Source organism: Stegostoma tigrinum, chromosome 10, assembly GCF_030684315.1.
Source record: "Stegostoma tigrinum isolate sSteTig4 chromosome 10, sSteTig4.hap1, whole genome shotgun sequence".
Classification (NCBI taxonomy): Eukaryota; Metazoa; Chordata; class Chondrichthyes; order Orectolobiformes; family Stegostomatidae; genus Stegostoma; species Stegostoma tigrinum.
Window position 1 is genome coordinate 37,686,738 of NC_081363.1, and position 23,176 is coordinate 37,709,913.

The 23,176-nt window shown below is 39.8% G+C and overlaps 1 protein-coding gene across 1 annotated transcript in view; it reads right to left on the bottom strand.

The window, feature by feature from the left end:
* yy1a (YY1 transcription factor a) overlaps window positions 1-23,176 on the bottom strand; it is a 34,563-nt gene that overhangs the window by 3,515 nt on the left and 7,872 nt on the right. Inside the window, exons 2-4 of the mRNA XM_048537193.2 lie at window positions 12,934-13,099; window positions 7,837-7,897; window positions 654-812 (exon numbers count right to left, since the gene is read on the bottom strand). Coding sequence (XP_048393150.1) covers window positions 654-812; window positions 7,837-7,897; window positions 12,934-13,099 — 386 coding nt within the window. The remainder of the gene's footprint in view (window positions 1-653; window positions 813-7,836; window positions 7,898-12,933; window positions 13,100-23,176) is intronic.

The following is a 23,176-nucleotide window of genomic DNA, read 5'->3' on the forward strand; positions in this document are numbered from 1 at the left end:
CCACCTCCCATTCTTTAGATGACATGTCCATCATGGGCATCCTGCAGTGCCACAATGATGCCACCTGAAGGTTGCAGGAACAGCAACTCATATTCCGCTTGGGAACCCTGCAGCCCAATGGTATCAATGTGGACTTCACCAGCTTCAAAATCTCCCCTTCCCCCACCGCATCGCAAAACCAGCCCAGTTCGCCCACTCCCCCCACTGCACCACACAACCAGCCCAGCTCTTCCCCTCCACCCACTGCATCCCAAAACCAGTCCAACCTGTCTCTGCCTCCCTAACCTGTTCTTCCTCTCACCCATCCCTTCCTCCCACCCCAAGCCACACCTCCATCTCCTACCTACTAACCTCATCCCACCTCCTTGACCAGTCAGTCTTCCCTGGACTGACCTATCCCCTCCCCACCTATAGTCTCCTCTCCACCTATCTTCTTTTCTCTCCATCTTCGGTCCGCCTCCCCCTCTCTCCCTATATATTCCAGAACCCTCACCCCATCCCCCTCTCTGATGAAGGGTCTAGGCCCGAAACGTCAGCTTTTGTGCTCCTGAGATGCTGCTGAGCCTGCTGTGTTCATCCAGCCTCACATTTCATTATCTTGGATTCTCCAGCATTTGCAGGTCCCATTATCACCAATACTTAACAGGCTTTACCTGGAATGGTTTTTCACCAGTGTGAACAAGTTGATGTCGCTTCAGTTTTGAACTCTCCACAAAAGCTTTTCCACACTCAGCACACACATGTACTCGGGGGCCGTGGGTATGCAAATGCTTTCTCATGGCAGAGTTATCTCTGAACATTTTCGTGCAACCCTGAAAATAACATATTTGTTAGGTATTTGTAATAAGCTACAACAAATTAAGCCAGATAACAATGTACTGAGACAATGGAGATTAGTTTTCCAATAAATTAATAATTGTCATGCTATTTCTCATGTTAACCAAATTTTGTCCTCTCATATCTTTACCACAAGATTTGCATGCAATATTGTTAACAGCTGCGCTGTCCATCCAAAATTCTAAAATTGATCACTTGGGTAGAATTTCACATTTGTGCTAGGGGTAAGATTATCCAAATGTAGAAGCAAAATACTGATCAACACATGATGCATCACAGTGGCAAAACAGAAAGGTTTGTTCAGTGACAAATAACCACATCTGGCAGCAATATAATTTTAGTATGTTCAAATTATTACATTCAAAGGTATAATGCAGCAAGGATAAATCTTGCAAAACTCAATTAAAACAAGTTGAGCAAGGGAGCAAATTACAAAAAGGATCCAAGATAGCCATAAAAGCACAATCATGATCCAGTCCTCCTTGCTATTATTGGTAACTTTGCTATCCTGCAAAGCTACAACCACTCAAACGACAAAATGCAGTACTTCTAGACAACAGAAAGAGAACCGACAGAAATTTCAAACAATTTGTTTTCAGCATTCACCTAATTTAAGAAAAACAAACATCAGTTGTGATTCATGCACCATCTCTTTTGCCTCCACATTACGCTAAGATAGTGCTGACCGTTGCTGACAAAATATCATCGTTTTCTGAATCAGAATTGTTGAAATTTGTAACAGGCTATGGGAAAACTTGCAGACATGACCTTGTCGACATTTAATATTCCAGCAGCTATCAGACTCAATTTGAACGATCTATTCTCATCATGTTCGTTCCATGATGCAGTCAGTCATTTATCCTAGTATAAAGGGATGAGTGTCCAGGATGAAAGTTTACAAAAGAAAGAAATATTGTGAATGGCACAAAGCTTTAACAAACGTCTAATATATGGGCCAGCTGAATATACCGGTAAGTCTACTAATGTTCCACAATAATGCAAAAATCAGCCATGTAGGCAGACTGCAAAGGAATCTTTCACCAGCAGTTCACTTTCAAAGATCGGAAGCAACCATTATAAAGTGTTCCCAACCCCACAAGTTTAACTTACATTTAATTACTGACTCATCAGCAACTATACTTAAAATTAGATTCTCAATATGATACTCAGTCAAGTCCATTCCATTTTTTAATTCTTATTCTTTCATGGTACTTGGGTATCACTGGAAAGATGAGCATTTCCTGCCTATCCATTATTGCTCAAGCTTAGTTGTTTGCCAGGCAGTTTCAGAGTGCAGTGAACAGTCAAACACATTGTCAGGAATCATACAAAAGCTACACCAAGTAGGAATGGCCGACTTCTTTCTCTTTAAAAAAAAGGACATGAATGAATTAGTTTTGAATTTAACAATAAACATACCATGATTACCATTACTGAGATTAACTTTATATTCCAGATTTATTAAGTGATTCGTATTCTATCAGCTGCCATAGTGGGATTTGATCCAGTGCCCCCAGATCATTAGCCTAGATCTTCAGATTGTAACATTGCCACCATACCACTATCTCCTCTCAACTCGTCCCCAAGATATTTTTTGTTAAATATCTGAGGTAGATTAAGCTAAGATTAATGCTTAGATACTATACTGCAATACTGCCATTCCACTGTGGCTGTGATTAGTGAACAGGTAAACAAACAAAAACACAAAATACTGTACTCAATAAATAAATTCCTGATACTGGAGTTGATGCCACAATAAAATGCGTTTGTTTTATTTTTGTAAAAATTCCAAAGTACAGCAAACTTTTAAATTAACCGCCACCTATGGGATTAGGAGCATGCTGGTTGATTACGTACGCCAGATAACCAAGAGGTGCACATAATCAAGTGTAAAAGACAAAAGTAGTAGAAACAATGTAGGGGCATTATGCATAATACATACACTGCAGAATAATGTACAACAGTAAAATCATAAAACAAAAATACAACTTTATCATAAATACAACTTACCGGCAAAGAGCCTTCTCACTTGCACTCTCAACTGACTACTTGGACATTGTGGTAGATCACGATATTTGATGAGCAACTGACTCAAAATTAACCCAACTGTTGGTATTTTGTGTGGCCATTTGATTGAACAAATATATTTACATTGAGGCAATTAAAAGCTAATAATTGGACAGAATAATACAGTAAACTTCACTGTATGAGGGATACTTTTTTTGCTGGTTTATCAAGAGTGCAGTAGTAACAAAAATTATAACTCAGTTTTGGCTCATTTCAGTGGGAAGAGTACTGAAATGAACAAGAAAGTTGTGCTTTCAAGTCCCACTTCAGAGAGCTGAGGCCATAATCCACACGCATGTTGGTGCCAGTGTCCTGTCTGACCTCTCATTTCAGCATAAAATACACCTTTTTTTGAAAAAAAAAGGACGATCCATAGAGTTCTGATATAAAGAAAAGATGCTTTGAGAATGTAAATTTTTCTTTACAGTAGCACATACTTCTATTACTTTTAATAGGTAGAAATATAATACCATGTACATTGGTGGCACCATTTTCCCCCATATTAAACTGTACCAGTAATTATTTGTTCAACTTCTGGCCTGCTTATATCCTACTGTTTGTAGTCTATCACAAACCTCAATTTAGTTTCATCAGTATTACTGCCCGAATTCCTAACTCCAGAGTACTTACAAATATAACAAACCTTTTGCATCAGCTGTTGCATCCTTTTTTATTCAAAAAAATGTTTTAGCCTTACTACTTTAGTATTTCCATAATTGTTTGTCTTTTGCTTAAGTGTCACACCTTCATTTATTTTCACATGAACTTTATTGCACTGCCATATATGAATACATTTCAGCAAAAGTCATCTAAACAAGACTTCCAGTAACATCTAACACACCTAAAAAGGTTTAAACATTAAACATTAGATCTCCATGAAACCTTGATCTGACTAGTGAAAAAAAAGTTTCAAATCATGTCATAAATTACATTTTAACTCCGTATTTATCTGCAGTAATAAATTAAATAAAATAATCCAGTGCTGAAACCATGTAATTGAAAAGGACAATTATAAAAAAGAATCTTATATTTCAGATTTCCCAACCTGACATTTTTAGAACAAATGACAGAGTCTCAAGCAAGAAAACTAGTCTACTGGACACTTTCTAGTACAACTAGGAGTAGCTCAAGAATAAAAAGAAACACACCAGAAAATCAGAAGGAAGAATGAACTAACAGAGCTCAGAATTCCTAGATTTCAAACAGACTATACAAATAACTGTGTGGATCAGAGAAAAAAATAACCAAGTCTAAACATCACCCAGGAGGCATCTTAGCACATGTTTTAGTGATTATTATCCACCAAAAAAAGCTAAGATAACTTGCTTGGCCTGGTTAAACTAAGTTTCCATTAGAATAGAAGATAAAGTGTCCATTTTGAGAGAACAGTGCAAAACAAAAATAGAAAATTCAGCCTGCAATTTAATACTGCACCATTCAGATTCAATTCAGTTTTATCAAAAGACCTATTTACCCAGAATTCAAAACAGACAACTTTAAACTGGCAAGATATGTAATTTATCAATCTGGATAACTGATTAACGGGATACCTGGCTAACCCAAATTGCTCTGCTTGTACCAAACCACAGAAATGAGCGAGGCAAATAATGTACTAATCCCAGCAAAGAGATATTAATTGGCTAGTACGTCATAGTTCCATATCTTTTCAAATCCTTTCAAATCCATTCAAATTTCCTATGTGTACAGTTTAAATAGATATTGAGGACATTATCTATGTTCTTGCTCAAATTGAGCAACTCTTTTGCAGATTATTGCAAAACAAGTCATTTAGGAATTTAGTACAATACCACTCATGAAATTAAAAGACCTGTTTCCAGGAATGTCAGGTACAGAGTCAATGGGGTTAGCCTATACATATTTCATTTCACATTAGAGGTCAATTAAATGTGGTTCCTCAAAAAAAAAGCAAAAATGAAATCACAGCATTATTTTAAAACAGCAAGTTCATCTGTGGCCTAAACAACATCAATGATTCAGTCATTATCTTTTGGCTCTCGTGGAACCACGTTGTACAAAGGTTAACTGCTGGGTCATATTATGATAATTCAGCCAGTATTGAAATTGTTTGCAGAGTGTTTTGGGCCATTTGGAGGTCATGAAACAGCTCTTTCTTTTTCTAATCATAGATTTTCTATAATATTTGCAGTGGTTGTGATTATATTTAAAAAGAGACTGTAGCCTACTAACTTAAATTGTTCAAATTTATTTGTCTTTCATCTCAGAGCTTTCCAATGTAATGAGGTTTTAACATTGCACAATTGCTTTTTATGGTGCTTCCATTGAAGTTTCATTAAATAAGTTTCGCAGCTCTGGCACATAACATACTATATACTGTGAACTAACGGTATGGTAATAATTCTGCATAAAACCTCAATCTCCCCCCCACCCCAGCCCCATAAGGGTTTGGTTGCAAAAGTAGCTCATTATGCAGAGGTATGGCACCATGTCATTTATAGTCTTCCTATCAACAAAAGTTACTTACATATCAATTTAGCAACTTGTCAGATCATTCTACATTACAGCAACTATCAAACCTGCATGCAACTACTGGGATAATAAAACGGGAGGCTGGATGAACACAGCAGGCCGAGCAGCATCTCAGGAGCACAAAAGCTGACGTTTCGGGCCCAGACCCTTCATCAGAGGAAGCTAGGCCCGAAATGTCAGCTTTTGTGCTCCTAAGTTACTGCTTGGCCTGCTGTGTTCATCCAGCCCCACACTTTGTTATCTTGGATTCTCCAGCATCTGCAGTTCCCATTATCAGTGCAACTACTGGGCATCAGCAGCAAAACTGGCGCTCAAATTTTCCTTTTGTAATTGTTTCATGAGGTGGACTATGAAGATCCCTTCGTTGCCCTAAATGACTAACTCAACATGGACCAACAACTGAATTTGAGACCATTTTGGTATTTTACCTCAACATGACAGCAGCAATTAATCAACAGCAACAAAACAAATTCTGCATATCATATTCCTATTTTCTAATACGGTACAATGCCTGGGTCCATAGTCAGAAAACAAGATTGTACCATTATACATAATTTAAACCATTTATTTTACAGTTTCAACAGAATATGGCATGCTTAGGCTTTAAAATACAAAATATGACACTAAACATGAAAAAAAGTATTCATTAAGGTGACAGAAGTTTGGACAGATTGGTGTTTTCCTTTTAAAGTTACTCATTAAAACCTATGTACAGAAGTGTTGAGAGAATTTCAGAGATTGAAACCAAGGAAACTGGAAACATGGCAGCAACTCTGCTTGGCAATGCTACAAAGGTCAATTTGAAGTGTACAGGAATCTCAGAAGAGAGCGCACAAGAGAAGTGAGTGCACAAAAGAGATCACAGCGCAATTTAAAAATGACAAGTGAGAACAGAGCTAAGAAAGGAACATGGCTTGCTGCAAGTCAAGAAAGAGATAGTAGAGTTTTGGATGATCTCGAGCAGTGGATTTTGGGAGACAGGCTGAAAATGGGAGTCTTAGACAAATGTTATGGTTCACCTAAGAATCAAATCATGGAGACTGGTTTCATCTCTGAACATTACTCGGGACACAGGGTGGAGAAATTTGCTAACAAATGGAATTTCGAGTATGAACAAGAACAAAAGCTTCAACCTTCTCACTATTCATTTGGGAAGAAATTTCTGCTCACCCAGTATTGCATTTCAAATTAACATTTCATAACAGCACTGGAGCAGTCAAGAGGTGGGCATAAGGTAAAGCTGCTGCATTCAGTGTGCAGTTGAAAACCAATGCTACACTTGAGGATTTTACCAAAGGACAGCATGCAGATGAAAAGGCAAAACAAAAGAGGTCAAGGATATATTCATGGGCAATACAGATTTCAGCGCAGAAACATGAAAAAAATCTGGTTTAAGGAAATTCATTGGCCACGCTTAAAGACAACAATGGATTCACAGGAGAGCAGTTCCACTCAGACAGTGGAGTAGCAACAGAAGAGGATGGCGTGGTCAGCTGTGCCAGCCCCTGTAGTTAGGTCGTAAAGGATAAAGGAAGGAGAATTTACCTTTGTCATAATTAGACAGGATGGAATTTGGGACTTTGTGAAGTGCCATTTCATGTGCATGGTAGGGGGTGAATCCTGAGCCACGGATTCTATACAAAGGAATAGATTTACAAGGTAATAAATTGGTCAAGCACTGAGCGGGATGGGAGTTTGGAGATGGAAAGTTAGTTTGCGAGGAAAGGGAGGTCAAGAGCTGGCTTTTTGAAAACAGGTAGACAAACAGAAATATAAACGAGAGGGACAATGCCTATAGGGATAGAACCATTTACAATATTGGCTGAAAAATACTCCTAAACATTCTAATATTTTAGAATCAAGTGCAATTGCTATGAATAGCAAATCAGAAATAAGATCATGTATCTAAATCAAAACCTGACTAAATGAAATTAGCTGAACTTCTTGAAAACTCAAATTCACAGCAAGAAGTACTCAGTTCCAATGACTGTTCTCCTGACAATACCTGTGTGGAACAAATGGTCCAAGTAACATATTCCTGCGTTGCAGCATCTAACGATACAGTACTGTGTATATTTAGCTTGGTAATTTTAGTAAGTTATACATTTAGTGTCTTCAGCTATATTTCAGAGATTTCCCAGAGATTTGGCATAAATGAAGCACAACACAACCCAAAATGAAAGTAAACAATTGAAGTAAATGTGCCAAAAGGTAGTACACACCATGACTTAAGTGACAAATACAATGTATGACCTGCTTCAAGAGTACTTTTAGATTATAAAAAACTTTCTACCAGTAAAACAGGCACCACTGCCTGCATGTAACAAATTACAAATCCCATTAAATCTCTTTTAATCCATCAACATCAACTAATTTTTGCTGTATAACAAACTTATAACATCACTATCCAATTCACATACTCACTTTGTGAGGACATGCTATGGTTCTAGGTGCATCATCTTCTTTCTGCTTTCTTGGCTTCATCCTGTGTAGAATGTGGTAATAAGTATCAAGACACAGGAAATTAACATGAAATACAAAGATTCATGAAACCTGTTTTACATTTTATAAATCCATCAACTACAATTCACCTAGTCTTGCAAACTGCACACCAAAACTTACAAAATTGTCTGAAGGAAAGCTGTTGAATTGGCTGTCATTGAATTCCCAAAGAAAGTCCCTGACTCCCAATGATCAGGATCTTACCAAAGCCACACCACAAGAATAGCAATTAATTAGCTTAAGTTCCTTACATGATGTGAAGGTGCCGGGGTTGGACTGGGGTGACAAAGCCAGAAGTCACATAACACCAAGTTATAGTCCAACAGGTTTATTTCAAGTCACAAGCTCTTAGACCGCTGCTCCTTTGCCAGGCGAAGTGGACTTCGAAGTTTCATTTGAGGAAAGAGCAGCGCTCTGAAAACTTTTGGTTTGGAATAAACCTGTTGGTCTATAACCTGGTGTCGTGTGACATCCGATGAAGTTCTTTACAATTTAATGTTCAGCCAAAAGAAGTGACGAAGAGGTAGAAAAAACATTTTCCATAGCAGTTGGAATGCCAGATTCTTCTTCAAGAAAGCTTGAAAATAAATACATACAACATGGAATGTAAACAGGAAAGGAGCAAGAAGCCAGGCAGTTCACATGGAGAAAAATGTCAAATGAACTGTGCAAAAACATTCTGTTATCAAATAATGACATGCAGCCCCAGAGTGGTGAATGGGTACTGTTCCTGGCTCCATTCACAAGTCAGAACACATGCGGGACAATACAAAGTAGCCTTTTGTAACTGCAGGAAATGACAGTCTGTTGGATATTTAGAATGGTACCCCTTTATGCGACCACATTCATAAGTACAGGTTTTCATAAATCAGAGATCCCCTGCATCCTCTTTGAAGAAGAGGGCATGTTAAAGAAGGGAAGGGAGAACAGGGATTATTATTGCACAATAAATAACAAATGATCTCACTGTAAATACACCCCCAGGTAGCAACAACCATAATATGATTGCATTTTATATTCAGTTTGAGTGAGAGAGAAGTGGGTCCAAGACTACTTACAAATTAAATAAGAGAAACTAAGAGGGCATGAAAATAAAGCTAGCTAAAACAAATCAGCAAATTAGATTAACAGACAGGTCAATAGCGATGCAGTGACAGACATTTAAGACAACACTTTAGAATTTTCAAAACACACAAAAAAATAGATACAGTGCAACAAGCAAGAAAAAGTCAGAGACAGACAAACCCAACATCTGTGGTTAACTAGAAATGAAGTTAATATCAAATTGATCAAAAAGCATTTAATGATGTAAAGGTAAGAGATGAAAATATTGGACAAAACAAAGATATCAAAGAATGATAAAAAAATTAATAAAAAAGGAAAAAAAGAGTATGAGAGAAAGCTATCCAGAAATCTAAGGAAATTTAATAGCACGGAATTTACAAAGTACATAGCAATCCTATAGAAAATATGAGGTTAGAGATTTAATAATTGAAAATAAGGAAATGGTAAAGTAACTGAACAGATATTTTAGTCTTCAATACAGCAGATACAAACAACATTCCAGAACCAGCACTAAGTTGGGAAATGGAACAAACTAAGGGGAAAAAAAAAATCACTAGAGGTGATACTTAATAAATTGCTGGAGCAGTGGGTTGAGTGTGTGTCATGATAAACTTCATCCTCGGTTCTTAAAAGAGGCTGATGAGTTAATTCATTAATAAAGCAGTGGTTTTAATTTTCCTATACTCCCATGATTAAAGGATGGTCCAATTCAAAAGATGTTTGACCATTGATGAACAGCTCTTTGAAGTGCTAACATGTGCTGGAGTAAAGAGGAACTGGTGGATATATCTACAATTTCCAGAAGGTATTTGGTAAGTTGAAGGTACTTCACAAGGTGCCACATCAGAAGTTACTGCAGAAAATAAATTCTCATTGGGTAAGGGGTAGCATACTGGCATGGTTAGAAATTTGGCTGGCTAATAGCAGCAGAGAGTAGCCATAAATGGATACTGTTCAGGCTGGCAAAATGTAATAAGTAGTGACTGCAAAGGAATTAGTGCTGGGACCTCAATGCTCATAATATATGTAAATAACTTCGATTTAGGAGATGGAAGGTATGGTTGCCAAGTCTGATGACGCAGGTTGGCAAGAAAGTAGACTGTGAAGGGGACCTAAGGAGGCTACAAAAAGATATTGATAGATTAAATAAATGGGTGAAAACATAGCAAATGGTTGGAAAAGTGATAGTCAATTTTGACGGGAAGAATAACCATCATCTAAATGATGAGACACAGCAGAGCTGAGATGCAGAGGGATCTTGGTGTCCTTATACATAAATCAAAAGGTTAGCATGCAGATATAATGAGTAATCCGGAATATTCAAGATTCTTGGTAAGCAAGGAGATGAATAGCTAGCAGGGTGGGTGCGAAGGCAATTTTGAAGTTGCTATCAGATGAGCTTTTATCTTACTGAATGTGCTACTTCCTATCTTTGTTTTGTCCAATATTTTCATCTCTTACCTTTATATCATTAAATGCTTTTTGATCAATTTTATATTAACTTCATTTCTAGTTACCCACAGATGTTGGGTTTGTCTGTCTCTGACTTTTTCTTGCTTGTTGCACTGTATCTATTTTTTTGTGTGTTTTGAAAATTCTAAAGTGCTGTCTTAAATGTCTGTCACTGCATCGCTATTGACCTGTCTGTTAATCTAATTTGCTGATTTGTTTTAGCTAGCTTTATTTTCATGCCCTCTTAGTTTCCCTTATTTAATTTGTAAGTAGTCTTGGACCCACTTCTCTCTCCCTCAAACTGAATATAAAATGCATATACAGGTCAGAAAACAGGCTTATAGGAACAATACACTCAAAGACAAAAGACAATCTTTGAAATCCAATACTTGTGCCAGAGTTAATGAGATAATAAAATGTGAGGCTGGATGAACACAGCAGGCCAAGCAGCATCCCAGGAGCACAAAAGCTGACGTTTCGGGCCTAGAAGGGTCTAGGCCCGAAACGTCAGCTTTTGTGCTCCTGGGATGCTGCTTGGCCTGCTGTGTTCATCCAGCCTCACATTTTATTAACTTGTGCCAGAGTGTTTGGTCATGGTTTGATTATCAGTCTGGCTCATTAGTAACTTGGAGTGGCAGGCTAATCACTAGTAGACTAGATTCAGTTAAACAGTTTGATAAGTTTCCCTAGTGAATAGGATTATTATACCTCACAAACTGTTCGGAAACTTGCGTATAATGTAATGGGAGCTGACACCATTTTAAGTTGTCACAGCATCTCTTAAATTGCCAACATGAGCCTAAGGTCACTGGACTTAGCCAAGTATCCCTCTGGGCACTAGAATATACATTCCATATCAGCAAGTAGGACCCTCATTTCCCTGCAATCCTCATTAACTTGAGTGAGACCAATTTTTTTTAAATTCTTCCCATTAAATCAACATCCTAAAGGCATTCAAGAGGGCACTGGATAATTATGTAACATGCAGGGTTGTGAGGAAGGAGGAAAGTGGCACTCATTTAACAAGTCACCATAAGCACTACAAGCAAAATGGCTTCCTTCTACACTGTAATATTTCTGAAACTTCATGAACATTGGCATAATGAGCTCATTAAATTTAAACTAATTAAATAATCAATATTTAGTATAGTGCTGTATAGGAGCAACAATGTCTTGTTGCAATTATACAAACCTTGGATAGCCCACAGCTGGAGTACCATGTGCAGTTGTGGTCTCTTTATCAGAGAAGATATATATTCAAATCATGTAGCAAGTACAACAAAGGTTTACCAAACTGATTCCTGGCATGGAAGGACGGACTCAAGAATAAAGACGATATCTGTTACGTTCAGAAGAATGAGTGGGGTACCTGATTTAAATCTATAAAACTCCAACAGGACTAAATATTGGAAGGATATTCCGATGACCAGGAGTGCACAACTAGGGAGACTAAGGATATGTAGTTGGCCATTTGGAACTGAAATCAGGAAAAGTTCTTCAGAGTTACGAGGCTGTGGAATTTTCTGCCAAAGACATGGCTCAAGCCAAAACATCGGATGTTTTAAAAGAAGTTAATTTGGTTCTTCAAGGCTAAAGGGTTCAAAAAGAGTATGAAACAAAAGGAGAATCAAAGTATGGAGTTGGATGATCAACCATGATCATAACAAACAGTGGACCATGTTCTAAGGGCTGAATGCTTACTCTTGTTCTTATTTACATCAGGTGCCTACTTTACGGAGAACACAGGAAAAGAAAATAACTTATTTAAAAAGAAAACTGCTCCCAGACAAAGCCCTAGGCTTTATACAGCTCTAGTTAGGCCCCATTTAGAATACTGGGTCTAGTTTTGGGCCCCACACCACAGGAAGGGCATACTAGCCCCGGAGAGTGTCCAGTGGAGATTCACACGGATGATCCCTGGAATAGTAGGTTTAATGTATGATGAACAGCTAAGGATCCTGGGATTGTACTCATTAGAGTTTAGAAGGCTGAGCGGAGATCTAATAGAAACTTACAAGATAATGTCTGGCTTAGATAGGGTGGACGCTAGGAAGTTGTTTCCGTTAGGCGAGTAGACTAGGACCCGTGGGCACAGCCTTAAAATTAGAGGGGGTAAATTTAAAACTGAAATGAGATGACATTTCTTCAGCCAGAGTGTGGTGGGCTTGTGGAATTCATTGTCACGGAGTGCAGTGGAGGCCGGGACGTTGGATGCCTTCAAGGCAGAGATTGACAAATTCTTGATCTCACAAGGAATCAAGAGCTACGGGGAGAGTGTTGGGAAGTAGAGGTGAAATGCCCATCAGCCATGATTTAAATGGCAGAGTGGACCTGATGGGCCATACTTCCACTCCCATGTCTTATGGTGTTACTTACTTATCAGTTCTTGTTCCTGATGTAACTGTGGTCATGGGTTTCCTTTTTTTCCTGAACTATAGCAGCCCCTGTGATTTTGCTGATCTCGATAAATTTGAAGGAATGTATGTTTGTAAAACTGCTTACCTTGCAAATTCTGCCAGCTGCTTTGGGTCAGAGAGATCAATGCCTGGTATCCCACCAGGGGGAAGTTTCTTCCCAGTCATGTATTCAGAGTAATCGGGTGGAGAATTTTCTCCAATGATCTGTTCCTCCACCACAGTTTCATGGTCAATATCAGTTTTTTTATCATCTGGAAAGGTAGAAAAAAATATTTGAGACCTAAACACCTTAAAATCTCGACAAACTAATTATACACAAGAGGTCATGAAACATAATGTGTTGTATTGCCTAAATGAGTGGGACCAGTTAGATTTCACTTCTTAACATATTGCTGAATTAAATAGTTTGCAGTCTTTGAACACAGTTTAAAATTTAATCAGAATCGTAAGTGGCCACTTTGAAACAGTTACTCATTAAAGGCTAGTAAGGAAATTTAAGGCTTATGACTTGACCGGTGAATTCTTCATTTGAATAACTGAACTAACAGTGGAAATTAATGTAAAATTATTCAGCTTGAAAAAGCAGAAACAAAGTGTAGTTTTAGAGGAACTTGTTCTGTTTCCTAAACTAATAATGGATTCTGATGAAATCTGCCAACACAACTTGTCAGCATAAATGAAAATTTCAAGCCATTTTGTTAATTGACTGAGGGAGAGTTACTAGATATTGCTGATGATGTTGCATTTAGAAAGAGGCATTGACTGCTCTTCTCAAAAGGATATTAGGCCAGCGCAATTATGCTGCATTTCCAGAGATGCTCACGTTCCATGAACAAATATGAAGATTAATACTGTATCCAGTTAAAGGGGCAACGATTGAGTTCTGTTGTGCATTAAACTGTCTTACATTTCTTTAATGCAATAACATACAGCTGGGTCTTCAATCTATCTACAAACTTGAAGTTTGTCAGTGGTGGAGCAGGAGGTGAGTTTCTCTTCCCAGAGACTCCAACTTCTAGGTTGGTTGTTGATAGCCTTTAGTTGCAGTCAATTACAGCCTTGTTTCAGACTTGGGTGCAAGAACTGTGTTTCAGAAGGAGAGGCCAGTATAACTCCAAAGCAGTGTTTAACTGGCCATGCATCATTAGATCTAGAAAAACTGAAAATCAAATCAAGCGCAACAGAAAACCTTGCAATGAAAATGGTTGTGGATTTGCTCCTCGACATCACTGCAATAATCTCTTTAGTTGTTTAATTGCATGGCCTTCCCTCCCACATTAAATCAGAAACTGGCCTGTTTGCTGACTGTTCTGCAGCAGTCAGCTAGATTCTCAACTCTTCTCCACAAAACACTTCACAGATTATGGCAAGGACTAGGGAATAAGCAGGTTTGGGCTAAAGTGGCAGGTTAATATTTATTCTGATTTCCAATGTGGTAAAGGTTCTGTCCTTTCACCTTTAATGGTGATACTAGCACCAACACTTCTTCACTGCCCTGGTGACATCACTGACTAGCCCAGCCATTTCAACAACACACCTAAAAATGAAGGATGGAAGTTGGATACTCTGGGAAGACAAACTCACTTGCTGCTCCACCACTGTCAAACTTCAAATTAGTACAGAGTTTGAAGATCTAGCTGCATGGTTAGTTAGTCCATTCATGCATGCAAGACTATTTAGAGCACAACAGGGCTCCGCCTTTGCCCCTTTTAGCTGGATACAATATTAATCCTCTTTCCTACAAATAGAGTGGCTTCAGCGCATAACCATCCAGTGCAGCATCTCAATGAGCTTTTCTCAACAGTATCTCAAAGTTGCATAACCTTACCATCAAAAGGAGAAGGCAACAAAACTATGGGTAAAAATATTACCTGCAAGATTCTCGATCACAAACATTCCAACATAAGCATGTGCTGTTGTTCCATCATTATTGCTGGCTAAATATGCAAAAATTCCTTAACTAAAAGGCATTGTGGGATCTCTGGCATAAACACTATTGTAACACTGAGACTGGCCACTATGGGAACTAGGGATTAAAAATAAAGCCACTCTATCCTGCAACCACACCTTCCACCCCAAAAAAAAGGAATCGAAGAAATATTGATTTCATACTTTACAGCTTGTACCTACTGCTGATAATTAATTCTACTAGTAGGGTCAAAACATTTCCTTCACTGCAATCTTGCAATTTCACCTAACAAGCAGCAAGTCAACACAATGATCCTGCAACTATGCAACTTAAATTTTGTTTCTTTACTGTCAAAGTATCAAAGGTATCCTTTCCATTTTGTCTGCCTTTGATTCCATAATGAATGCTGGGGATATAAATGAGAAAGGGTCCAACAGAACATAGAACAGTACTGCACAGAACAGGCCCTTCAGCCCACAATGTTGTGCCGACCATTGATCCTCATGTATGCACCCTCAAATTTCTGTGACCATATGCACGTCCAGCAGTCTCTTAAATGACCCCAATGACCTTGCTTCCACAACTGCTGCTGGCAACGCATTACATGCTCTCACAACTCTCTGTGTAAAGAACCCACCTCCCTGTTTACTCATAATTGTGGTCAAACCACAGCAGTGGAATCCATTTATGAACAGAGGCATATTGATTCAGGAAAGTAGCTACTTTTTTTAAAGATTGTAAAGAGGCAAACTGACTATGCGAGTATGACCATTATAATTTTTTTAAAAATCTGCATATTTAATGCAAATTTATCATTTATTTGATTCATACCAACCAAGTAGCTTACTGTTACACTGTGAAATTTAGGCAAGAGGATGAACTAGATAGGCACTCAGCATTACCTAGAGGTGGTGAGAAAAAGAATCCCAAGGCAGGCAGGCAAAGACAGAGCTGGATTCACTGCATGAAATGGTGAGTATTTTGACTTCCTGCTTTCTCAGCTCCAGTTTAAACTAAATAGTCTGAAAACATGCTAATCCATGGCAGTTGTGTGAAATGCCCATACTGCGTCTTGATCTGCGAGAAGATCAGAAGGAGAAGAGTATAGGCAATTCGATAGTTAGGGGAACAGTCTGTATCTGTAATTCAAGATATGACAAGGGTGATATGATGTCTCCCTGGTGCCAGGGAGAAGGGCATCGCTGAACATGTGCAGGGTATTCTTTACGGGGTGAACAGCCAGAGGTCATGGTCCAGATTAACACTAATGGAGATTGCGAATAAGGAAAAATGAGGTCCTAAACTGGGAATTTAAGGAGTTAGGGAAGAAATTGAAAAGTAAGATCTCTAGCTATAATCTCAGTTTTACATGCTAGTTAGAACAGAGTAGGAAGATTAAGTGAATGAACATGTGGCAGGAAAATTGATGCAGCTGGGAGGGCTTTAATTGCTGGGTAATTGGGACTGTTTCTGAAGCAGGTTGGATCAGTTTATGGAACTGCATCTTAGCTAAGACTAAGGCTAGCATCAGTGCAATGATGTGTGAAACTGAAAGTAGTCTAGCAAAAATACAGCAATATTAAAAAGGGAAATGGATGGGCCCAAAAGCTGACAAATTCCTGGGATCTGATAAGCTTCACCCTTGAGTGTTGAAAGATGGCTAGAGATAGAGATGATCAGCAGTACATCCACTGAAAACTATTAATTTTGCAATGGAGTCTGTAGATTAGAAAATGGCAAACATAACCCTATGAGAGCAGAGGAGAGAAAAAACAGGGAACTACAGATTCATTACATTAACATCAGCAGTAGGAAAAATGTTAAAATAATTTACAGTGCATTCTGAAAATATAGAAAATAAAGACTCTGTTCTAGCCAGCAGTTATGAATGGGAAATAATGTTTCACAAACATGTCACAAAGAACTTATTAGTTGAGTCAAAATGGGGCAAATGCAGTGTGTGTGTTTTTGGATTTTCAGCAGGCTCTTGAAAGAAGTCCCACAGAGAAGTAGCAATTAAAATTAAAGTATGTGGGATTGGAGGGAACATATTAGAAGGATGGGGATGAGTTAATAGGCACAAAGCAGGAATAAATGTGTCATTCTCAGGTTGAGAGTGTGACCACAAGGATCAGTCCTTGGGTCTCAACTTTTTACAATCTACATCAATAGATTTGGATATGGGTTCCAACTGTAATATTTCCAATTTTGCAGATAATACGAAATTTAGTGGGCATGAGGAATGAGGGCAGGTTGCAAAGAGGTTTCCAGGGTATTTAGGCTGGTTGAATTGAGCAAGTAAGCGCATAACACTGAAATATAGAAGAGCAGAAGGCGGCCATTCGGCTCTTCAAGTCTGCTTCGCCAATCTTCACGATCACAGCTGACTGCCCAACTCAATAGCCTAAATCTGTTTTCTCCCCATAAGCTTTGATCCCATTTCCCCCCAATATCTAGAATGGAAAATACTGTGGATAAGTGTAAGCTTATCTAGTTTTTTTTTCAAATGGAAAGAATGAAAGTAGAGTATTTTGCAAACAGACAGACAAGCAAGTGTTGATGTCCAAAGGGACCTGGGTATTCTTTTTCACAGATCACTAAAAGCTACCAAGCAGGTGCAGCAAAAAAATCATAAGGCAATTGGCATGTTAGTCTCTATTACTAGATAATAAGAGTACAGGAGCAAAGAACTCTTGGCTCAATTGCTTAGAACACTAATGAGATTGCCACTGGAGTCCCCATGCCTAGGGAAGGATATGCAGTGGCAGCTCATTGGTCTGATTTCTGGGATGTTGGTACTGTCCCTGAGGAGACAGACTTTCTTTTAACTGTCAGGGAATACAAAGTGGCGATTCCATTGAAATGTACAAAATACTTGAAGGATTAATAGATTAATTAGTGGATGCAACAACTATCTATCTTGATTGTGGAATCTAAAACCAATGATTGCAATGCCAGAATATAGGGCAATTTAGGACTGAACTGAAGAGGAACTTCTTCACTTAGAGGGTGATGAATCTTTGAAAATCTGTTTCAAGAGGGCTGTAGAAACTCAATCATTAAAGTTCAATACAGAGCTCAGAGACTTCTAGTTACACGTTATCAAAAGGATACGGGGATAATACTTTATTCCCATGCCAAGGTGGATGACTGGCCAAGTCCTGCTCCAGTATAAGAAATTTAAAGATTATTAACACCAATGAGCTGATGAACTTGAATCAGGGAATAGATTATTAAGGTGGGTTTTAACAATACAGCAGATACTTGATTAGAACTGCACCTTGAGATCAAATGTGACAAAGGATTTCAACAGTTTGGTTCAACCTTAGAAAGTTGTCAGACAGTAGGCTGCTAGAGAATAGATTTTGTGGCATGGACAGAAATCAAGTTTTGGTATTGCATCTACTCAATTTGATTTACTTTCAGTTCATCCAATACGAGATATCAGACAAACAAGGTGACAGTCCCCCAACCCCACACAACTCGCATCTGTCTCCTTCTGAAAATTCACCAACAGGACTGCCTGGGCAGATGCACTGTTTTAGCCTGCTCCTGACCCACTGACTCATCTCTTCCTACCTTGACTCGGTCTTTTCTCCCCAGGTCCAATCCCTGACCACTTACATTCATGATTCCGCTGACACTTTACACCAGTTTTAGAATTTCCGATTTGCATTCTCCATCTGCTTCTCTTTACCACAAACATGCAATCCCTTTACACATCCAATCTCCACCAGGATGGTCTTTGGTTGCAGTGAAAGGTGCCATGAGTCTGTTGGGAGCAAAGGACGAGGAGACCAGGGTGTGCCGGACAGAACAGTCCCATAAAGCTGACAAAGGAAGGGAGGGAAGTATGTGTCACGTGGTGGCATCTCACTGAAGGTGGTGGACATAGTGGCTGATAATCTTCCGGATGTTTCTTCCTGGAGCAGAGGCCTGACTGTTAGGACCCACCCCCACACTCCTACACTTAGCTGATTTCATCCTCACCCTAAACAACTTCTCTTTTAAGTCCCTAGGTCTTCAGGTCAGAGGGGTGGCCATGGGCACCCAAATGGGGCATAGTTATGCTGGTCTCTCTGTGGGGTAGGTGGAATATTCCTTGTTCCAGTCCTACTTCAGCCCTCTACCCACAAATCTTTGTCCAATATATGAATGACATCATTGGTGCTGCTTCCCTCTCTCGAACAGAATTAGAAGAGTTCATTGACTTCAGTAAGGCATTTGATAAGGTTCCCCATGGTAGGCTCATTCAGAAGGTCAGGAGTAATGGGATACAGAGGAACTTAGCTGTCTGGATACAGAATTGGCTGGCCAACAGAAGACAGCGAGTGGTAGTAGAAGGAAAATATTCTGCCTGGAAGTCAGTGGTGCGTGGTGTTCCACAGGGCTCTGTCCTTGGGCCTCTAGTGTTTGTAATTTTTATTATGACTTGGATGAGGGGATTGAAGGATGGGTCAGCAAGTTTGCAGACGACACAAAGGTTGGAGGTGTAGTTGACAGTATAGAAGGCTGTTGTAGGCAGCAGCGGGACATTGACAGGATACAGACATGGGTTGAGAGGTGGCAGATGGAATTCAACCTGGATAAATGTGAGGTGATGCATTTTGGAAGGTCAAATTTGAAAGCTGAGTACAGGATTAAGGATAGGATTCTTGGCAGTGTGGAGGAACAGAGGGATCTTGGTGTGCAGATACATAGATCCCTTAAAATGGCCACCCAAGTGGACAGGGTTGTTAAGAAAGCATATAGTGTTTTGGCTTTCATTAACAGGGGGATTGAGTTTAAGGGTCGTGAGATCTTGTTGCAGCTCTATAAAACTTTGGTTAGACCGCACTTGGAATACTGTGTCCAGTAATGGTCGCCCTATTATAGGAAAGATGTGGATGCTTTGGAGAGGGTTCAGAGGAGGTTTACCAGGATGCTGCCTGGACTGGAGGGCTTATCTTATGAAGAGAGGTTGACTGAGCTCGGTCTCTTTTCATTGGAGAAAAGGAGGAGGAGAGGGGACCGAATTGAGGTATACAAGATAATGGGAGGCATAGACAGAGTTGATGGCCAGAGACTATTTCCCAGGGCAGAAATGGCTAACACGAGGGGTCATAGTTTTAAGCTGGTTGGTGGAAAGTATAGAGGGGATGTCAGAGGCGGGTTCTTTACACAGAGTTGTGAGAGCATGGAATGCGTTGCCAGCAGCAAGGTCATTGGGGTCATTTAAGAGACTGCTGGACATGCACATGGTCAAAGAAATTTCAGGGTGCATACATGAGGATCAATGGTCGCCACAACATTGTGGGCTGAAGGGGCTGTTGTGTGTTCTATGTTGACTTTGCTTCCAATTTCTATCCCACCCTCACTTTCACCTGGTCTATCTCGGATTCCTCCCTTCCCTTCCTTGACATCTGTTTCCACATCTGGGGACAGACTGGCCACTAATATCCAGTATAAACCCATCGACTCCCACAGCTACCTGGTCCATACATCCTCATACCCTGCTTCCTGGAAAGACTATTCTCCCAGTTCGTCCGTCTCCGTGGCATACGTTCTGATGAGGCCAACTTCGACAAGGGAGGCTCCGAAATGCCCACCTTCTTCCTGAAACAAGGACTCGCCAGCACTAATGTTGACAGGGCCCTCAACTGGGTCCAACCCTTCTCCCACACGTCCACCCTCACTCCATCTCTTCCCTCTCACAACAGTGATAAGATTTCCCGTGTCCTTACCTACCATCCCACCATCATCCACATCCAGAAGCTCATCAGCTGCTATGTCCACCTCTCCCAGTGAGGATGTCACCGCAAGACACAATCCTCTCTTTTTCCTTATCGACTTCTGTAGGGACCGTTCCCTCCGCGACACCCTGCTCTCTTCCTTCACTCCCAACATTTCACCCACAGACTCATGGCACGTTTCACTACAACCAAAAGGTGTAACATCCGCCCACTTATCTCCCTGCTCGTCAGGATCCACAAGCCCAAACATACCTTCCAAGTGAAGCAGCACTTTACTTGCACTTCGCAAAATCTAGTCTACTGCATTTGCTGCTCACAAGATGGTCTCCACTACATTGGGGAAATGAAGCACAGACTGGGTCTCTGCATCATGGAACATCTACATTCTGCTCGCAGAAAAGGCCGCGAGCTTCCAATTGCCTGCCACTTTAACACATCACCCTGTTCTCTGGCCAACATCTGTCTCATGTTTGCTGCAATGTTCCAGCGAAGCTCAGTCAAAGCTGGAAGAACACCACCCCCCACCCCCACCAGCATTTTCTGTTTGGGGACCCTGCACCCCTCTGGAGTCAATAATCAAGTTCAATAATTTTACAGTCTGAGTTCTCTCATGCCCTAGCCCCCAACCAACGCACTAGTCTGTGGCAACAGACTGTCATTATACACTACCTATTATTAGTCACTAACACCATGTCCATTGTCCTTTGACTGTCCAACTGTCTCTTTTTGGGCTCTGTCCTCACCTGTCATTTACTACCCTCCCACGCACCCCACACACACACAACCAACCACCACCACGTCTTCCGCATACAAGCCATTTTCCTAGCTATCACTTCTATGGAAGGGTCACTGGACACAAAATGTTAACTCCAATTTCTCTTCACAGATGCTGCCATACCTGCTGAGCTTTTCCAGCAACTTCCCTTTTTGTTTCCAATTCACAGCATCTGCAGTTCTTGCAGTTTTTAAACAATTTTGACAGTGTGGAAATCAAACAAAAATGACAGTACAGCCAGCTGTCAGCAGCATACACATGGAAGTTAATTAATTGTTTTTCAAGGGTGTAGCCAAGGGACAGCATGTGGATGAGGAACAGGAGGGAAATACAGCACAGAAGCTTGTCAGACAATTCAGAGAACAAGGCCAGAATAGGCAAGGACAGTGTATTTCAGCTCCATAGTGGTCATTACGAAAACAGATGAACTTTTACAAGAATCCAGTAGTTTAATATTCAGTTACTTTTCTCCTGATTTTTAATTAATTGTATTCAAATTTCCCAATAGCCAGGTTGATTTAACCTTCAAATCTCTATACTGTTTATCCATTAATCTTGACTACTAGATCAATAACAAACACACTATCCTACCCATAAAGAACAAGCGAACATCTGTCATGACAAAGAATAGTCAAGCGAAAGGGGCCATTCAGGTGAGCTGAACAGTAATTTAAGATGGGTTTAGAGTGCCTGTTCATAATCATGAACATCTGAACAGCGTACATAAGTTAAAAACTGTTCCCACTACAAGATGAAGAATCAGAAAATAAAGATTTAAAGTGAGTGGCCAAAGAACCAGTGGCAAGATGGGAAAAGCCTTTTTACATGGCAAGGAGTTACAATCTGTACGCATTATTTGAAAGGAGCTGGAGCCAGATTTAAAAGGGAATACAGCAAGTAACATTGTTTGCTATGATGAAAATCCATCCTAGACAGGGTGTCTTTGTATGGCATACCTTTGCAGATGTGTGATAGGGTCAATCCTGGAAGGGCAAATTCCGCCAAAAGCAGTTGTGTTGAGCGGGTCTCAGTGCACATTTGACAACAAATGCTTTGCTTTTTGCAGACAGGTAGCAAGAATGGGATATAAAGGAGAGAACACAAGCTACAATTCAGGCAAAATAGGAATTAAACATTTATTGTGGCAGCTACAGAAATAATTGAAGTTTCAAAAGGCAGAAACCAGTGGATTAGAATTAAGGAGATGTTACATTATCTGTGTGGCAAGTAGCTGGCAAAGCAGAACTACAAGGAAACTTTAGAACAAACAAAAACAGAGTGGTGATAATATAGAATTTCATTTATCTCACCATAAACTGCAATAGGGAATCACAGGGGGGGAAAAAAAAGCAAATGGAAAAGCAATAACAGACAGAGGGACTTCCAACAAGTATACAGGAAAACCTTCGTAACTATACATGTTTCCAGTAAAAGGAGAACAAAATTTTGGATCTAGAATTGGGGGATGAATTGCATTAAGTAGAAGCTACTTCTGTGGTCAGTATTAATACCATTATGATTACTTAAAAAGACAAAAGCAAAATAATTAACTGAAACACGGCTAATGTAGCGAGTCAGCCAGTCTGAAAGTGACTTCAAAAAGAACCTGCTGTTCCTGACTTGGTTCCAGCATGGACAAAAGAGCTGAACTTCAGAGGTGAGGAGAGTTGACTACCTTGGGAGCCAAGCCCACATTTCACTAAATGTGACATCAGGGAACTGGAGCAAAACTGAAGTCAACACGAATCATGGAAAAGGATCTCCTCTTGTCAGTATCATATCAGCCATATACAGCAGGAAGATAGCTGTGGATGGAGGCTAATAATCTCCACTTCAGGATCGCCTCAGTCCAGTGTCATAGGCACAATCTCTAACTGCTTCATCAATAACCTTCCCTCCATTATAAAAATCA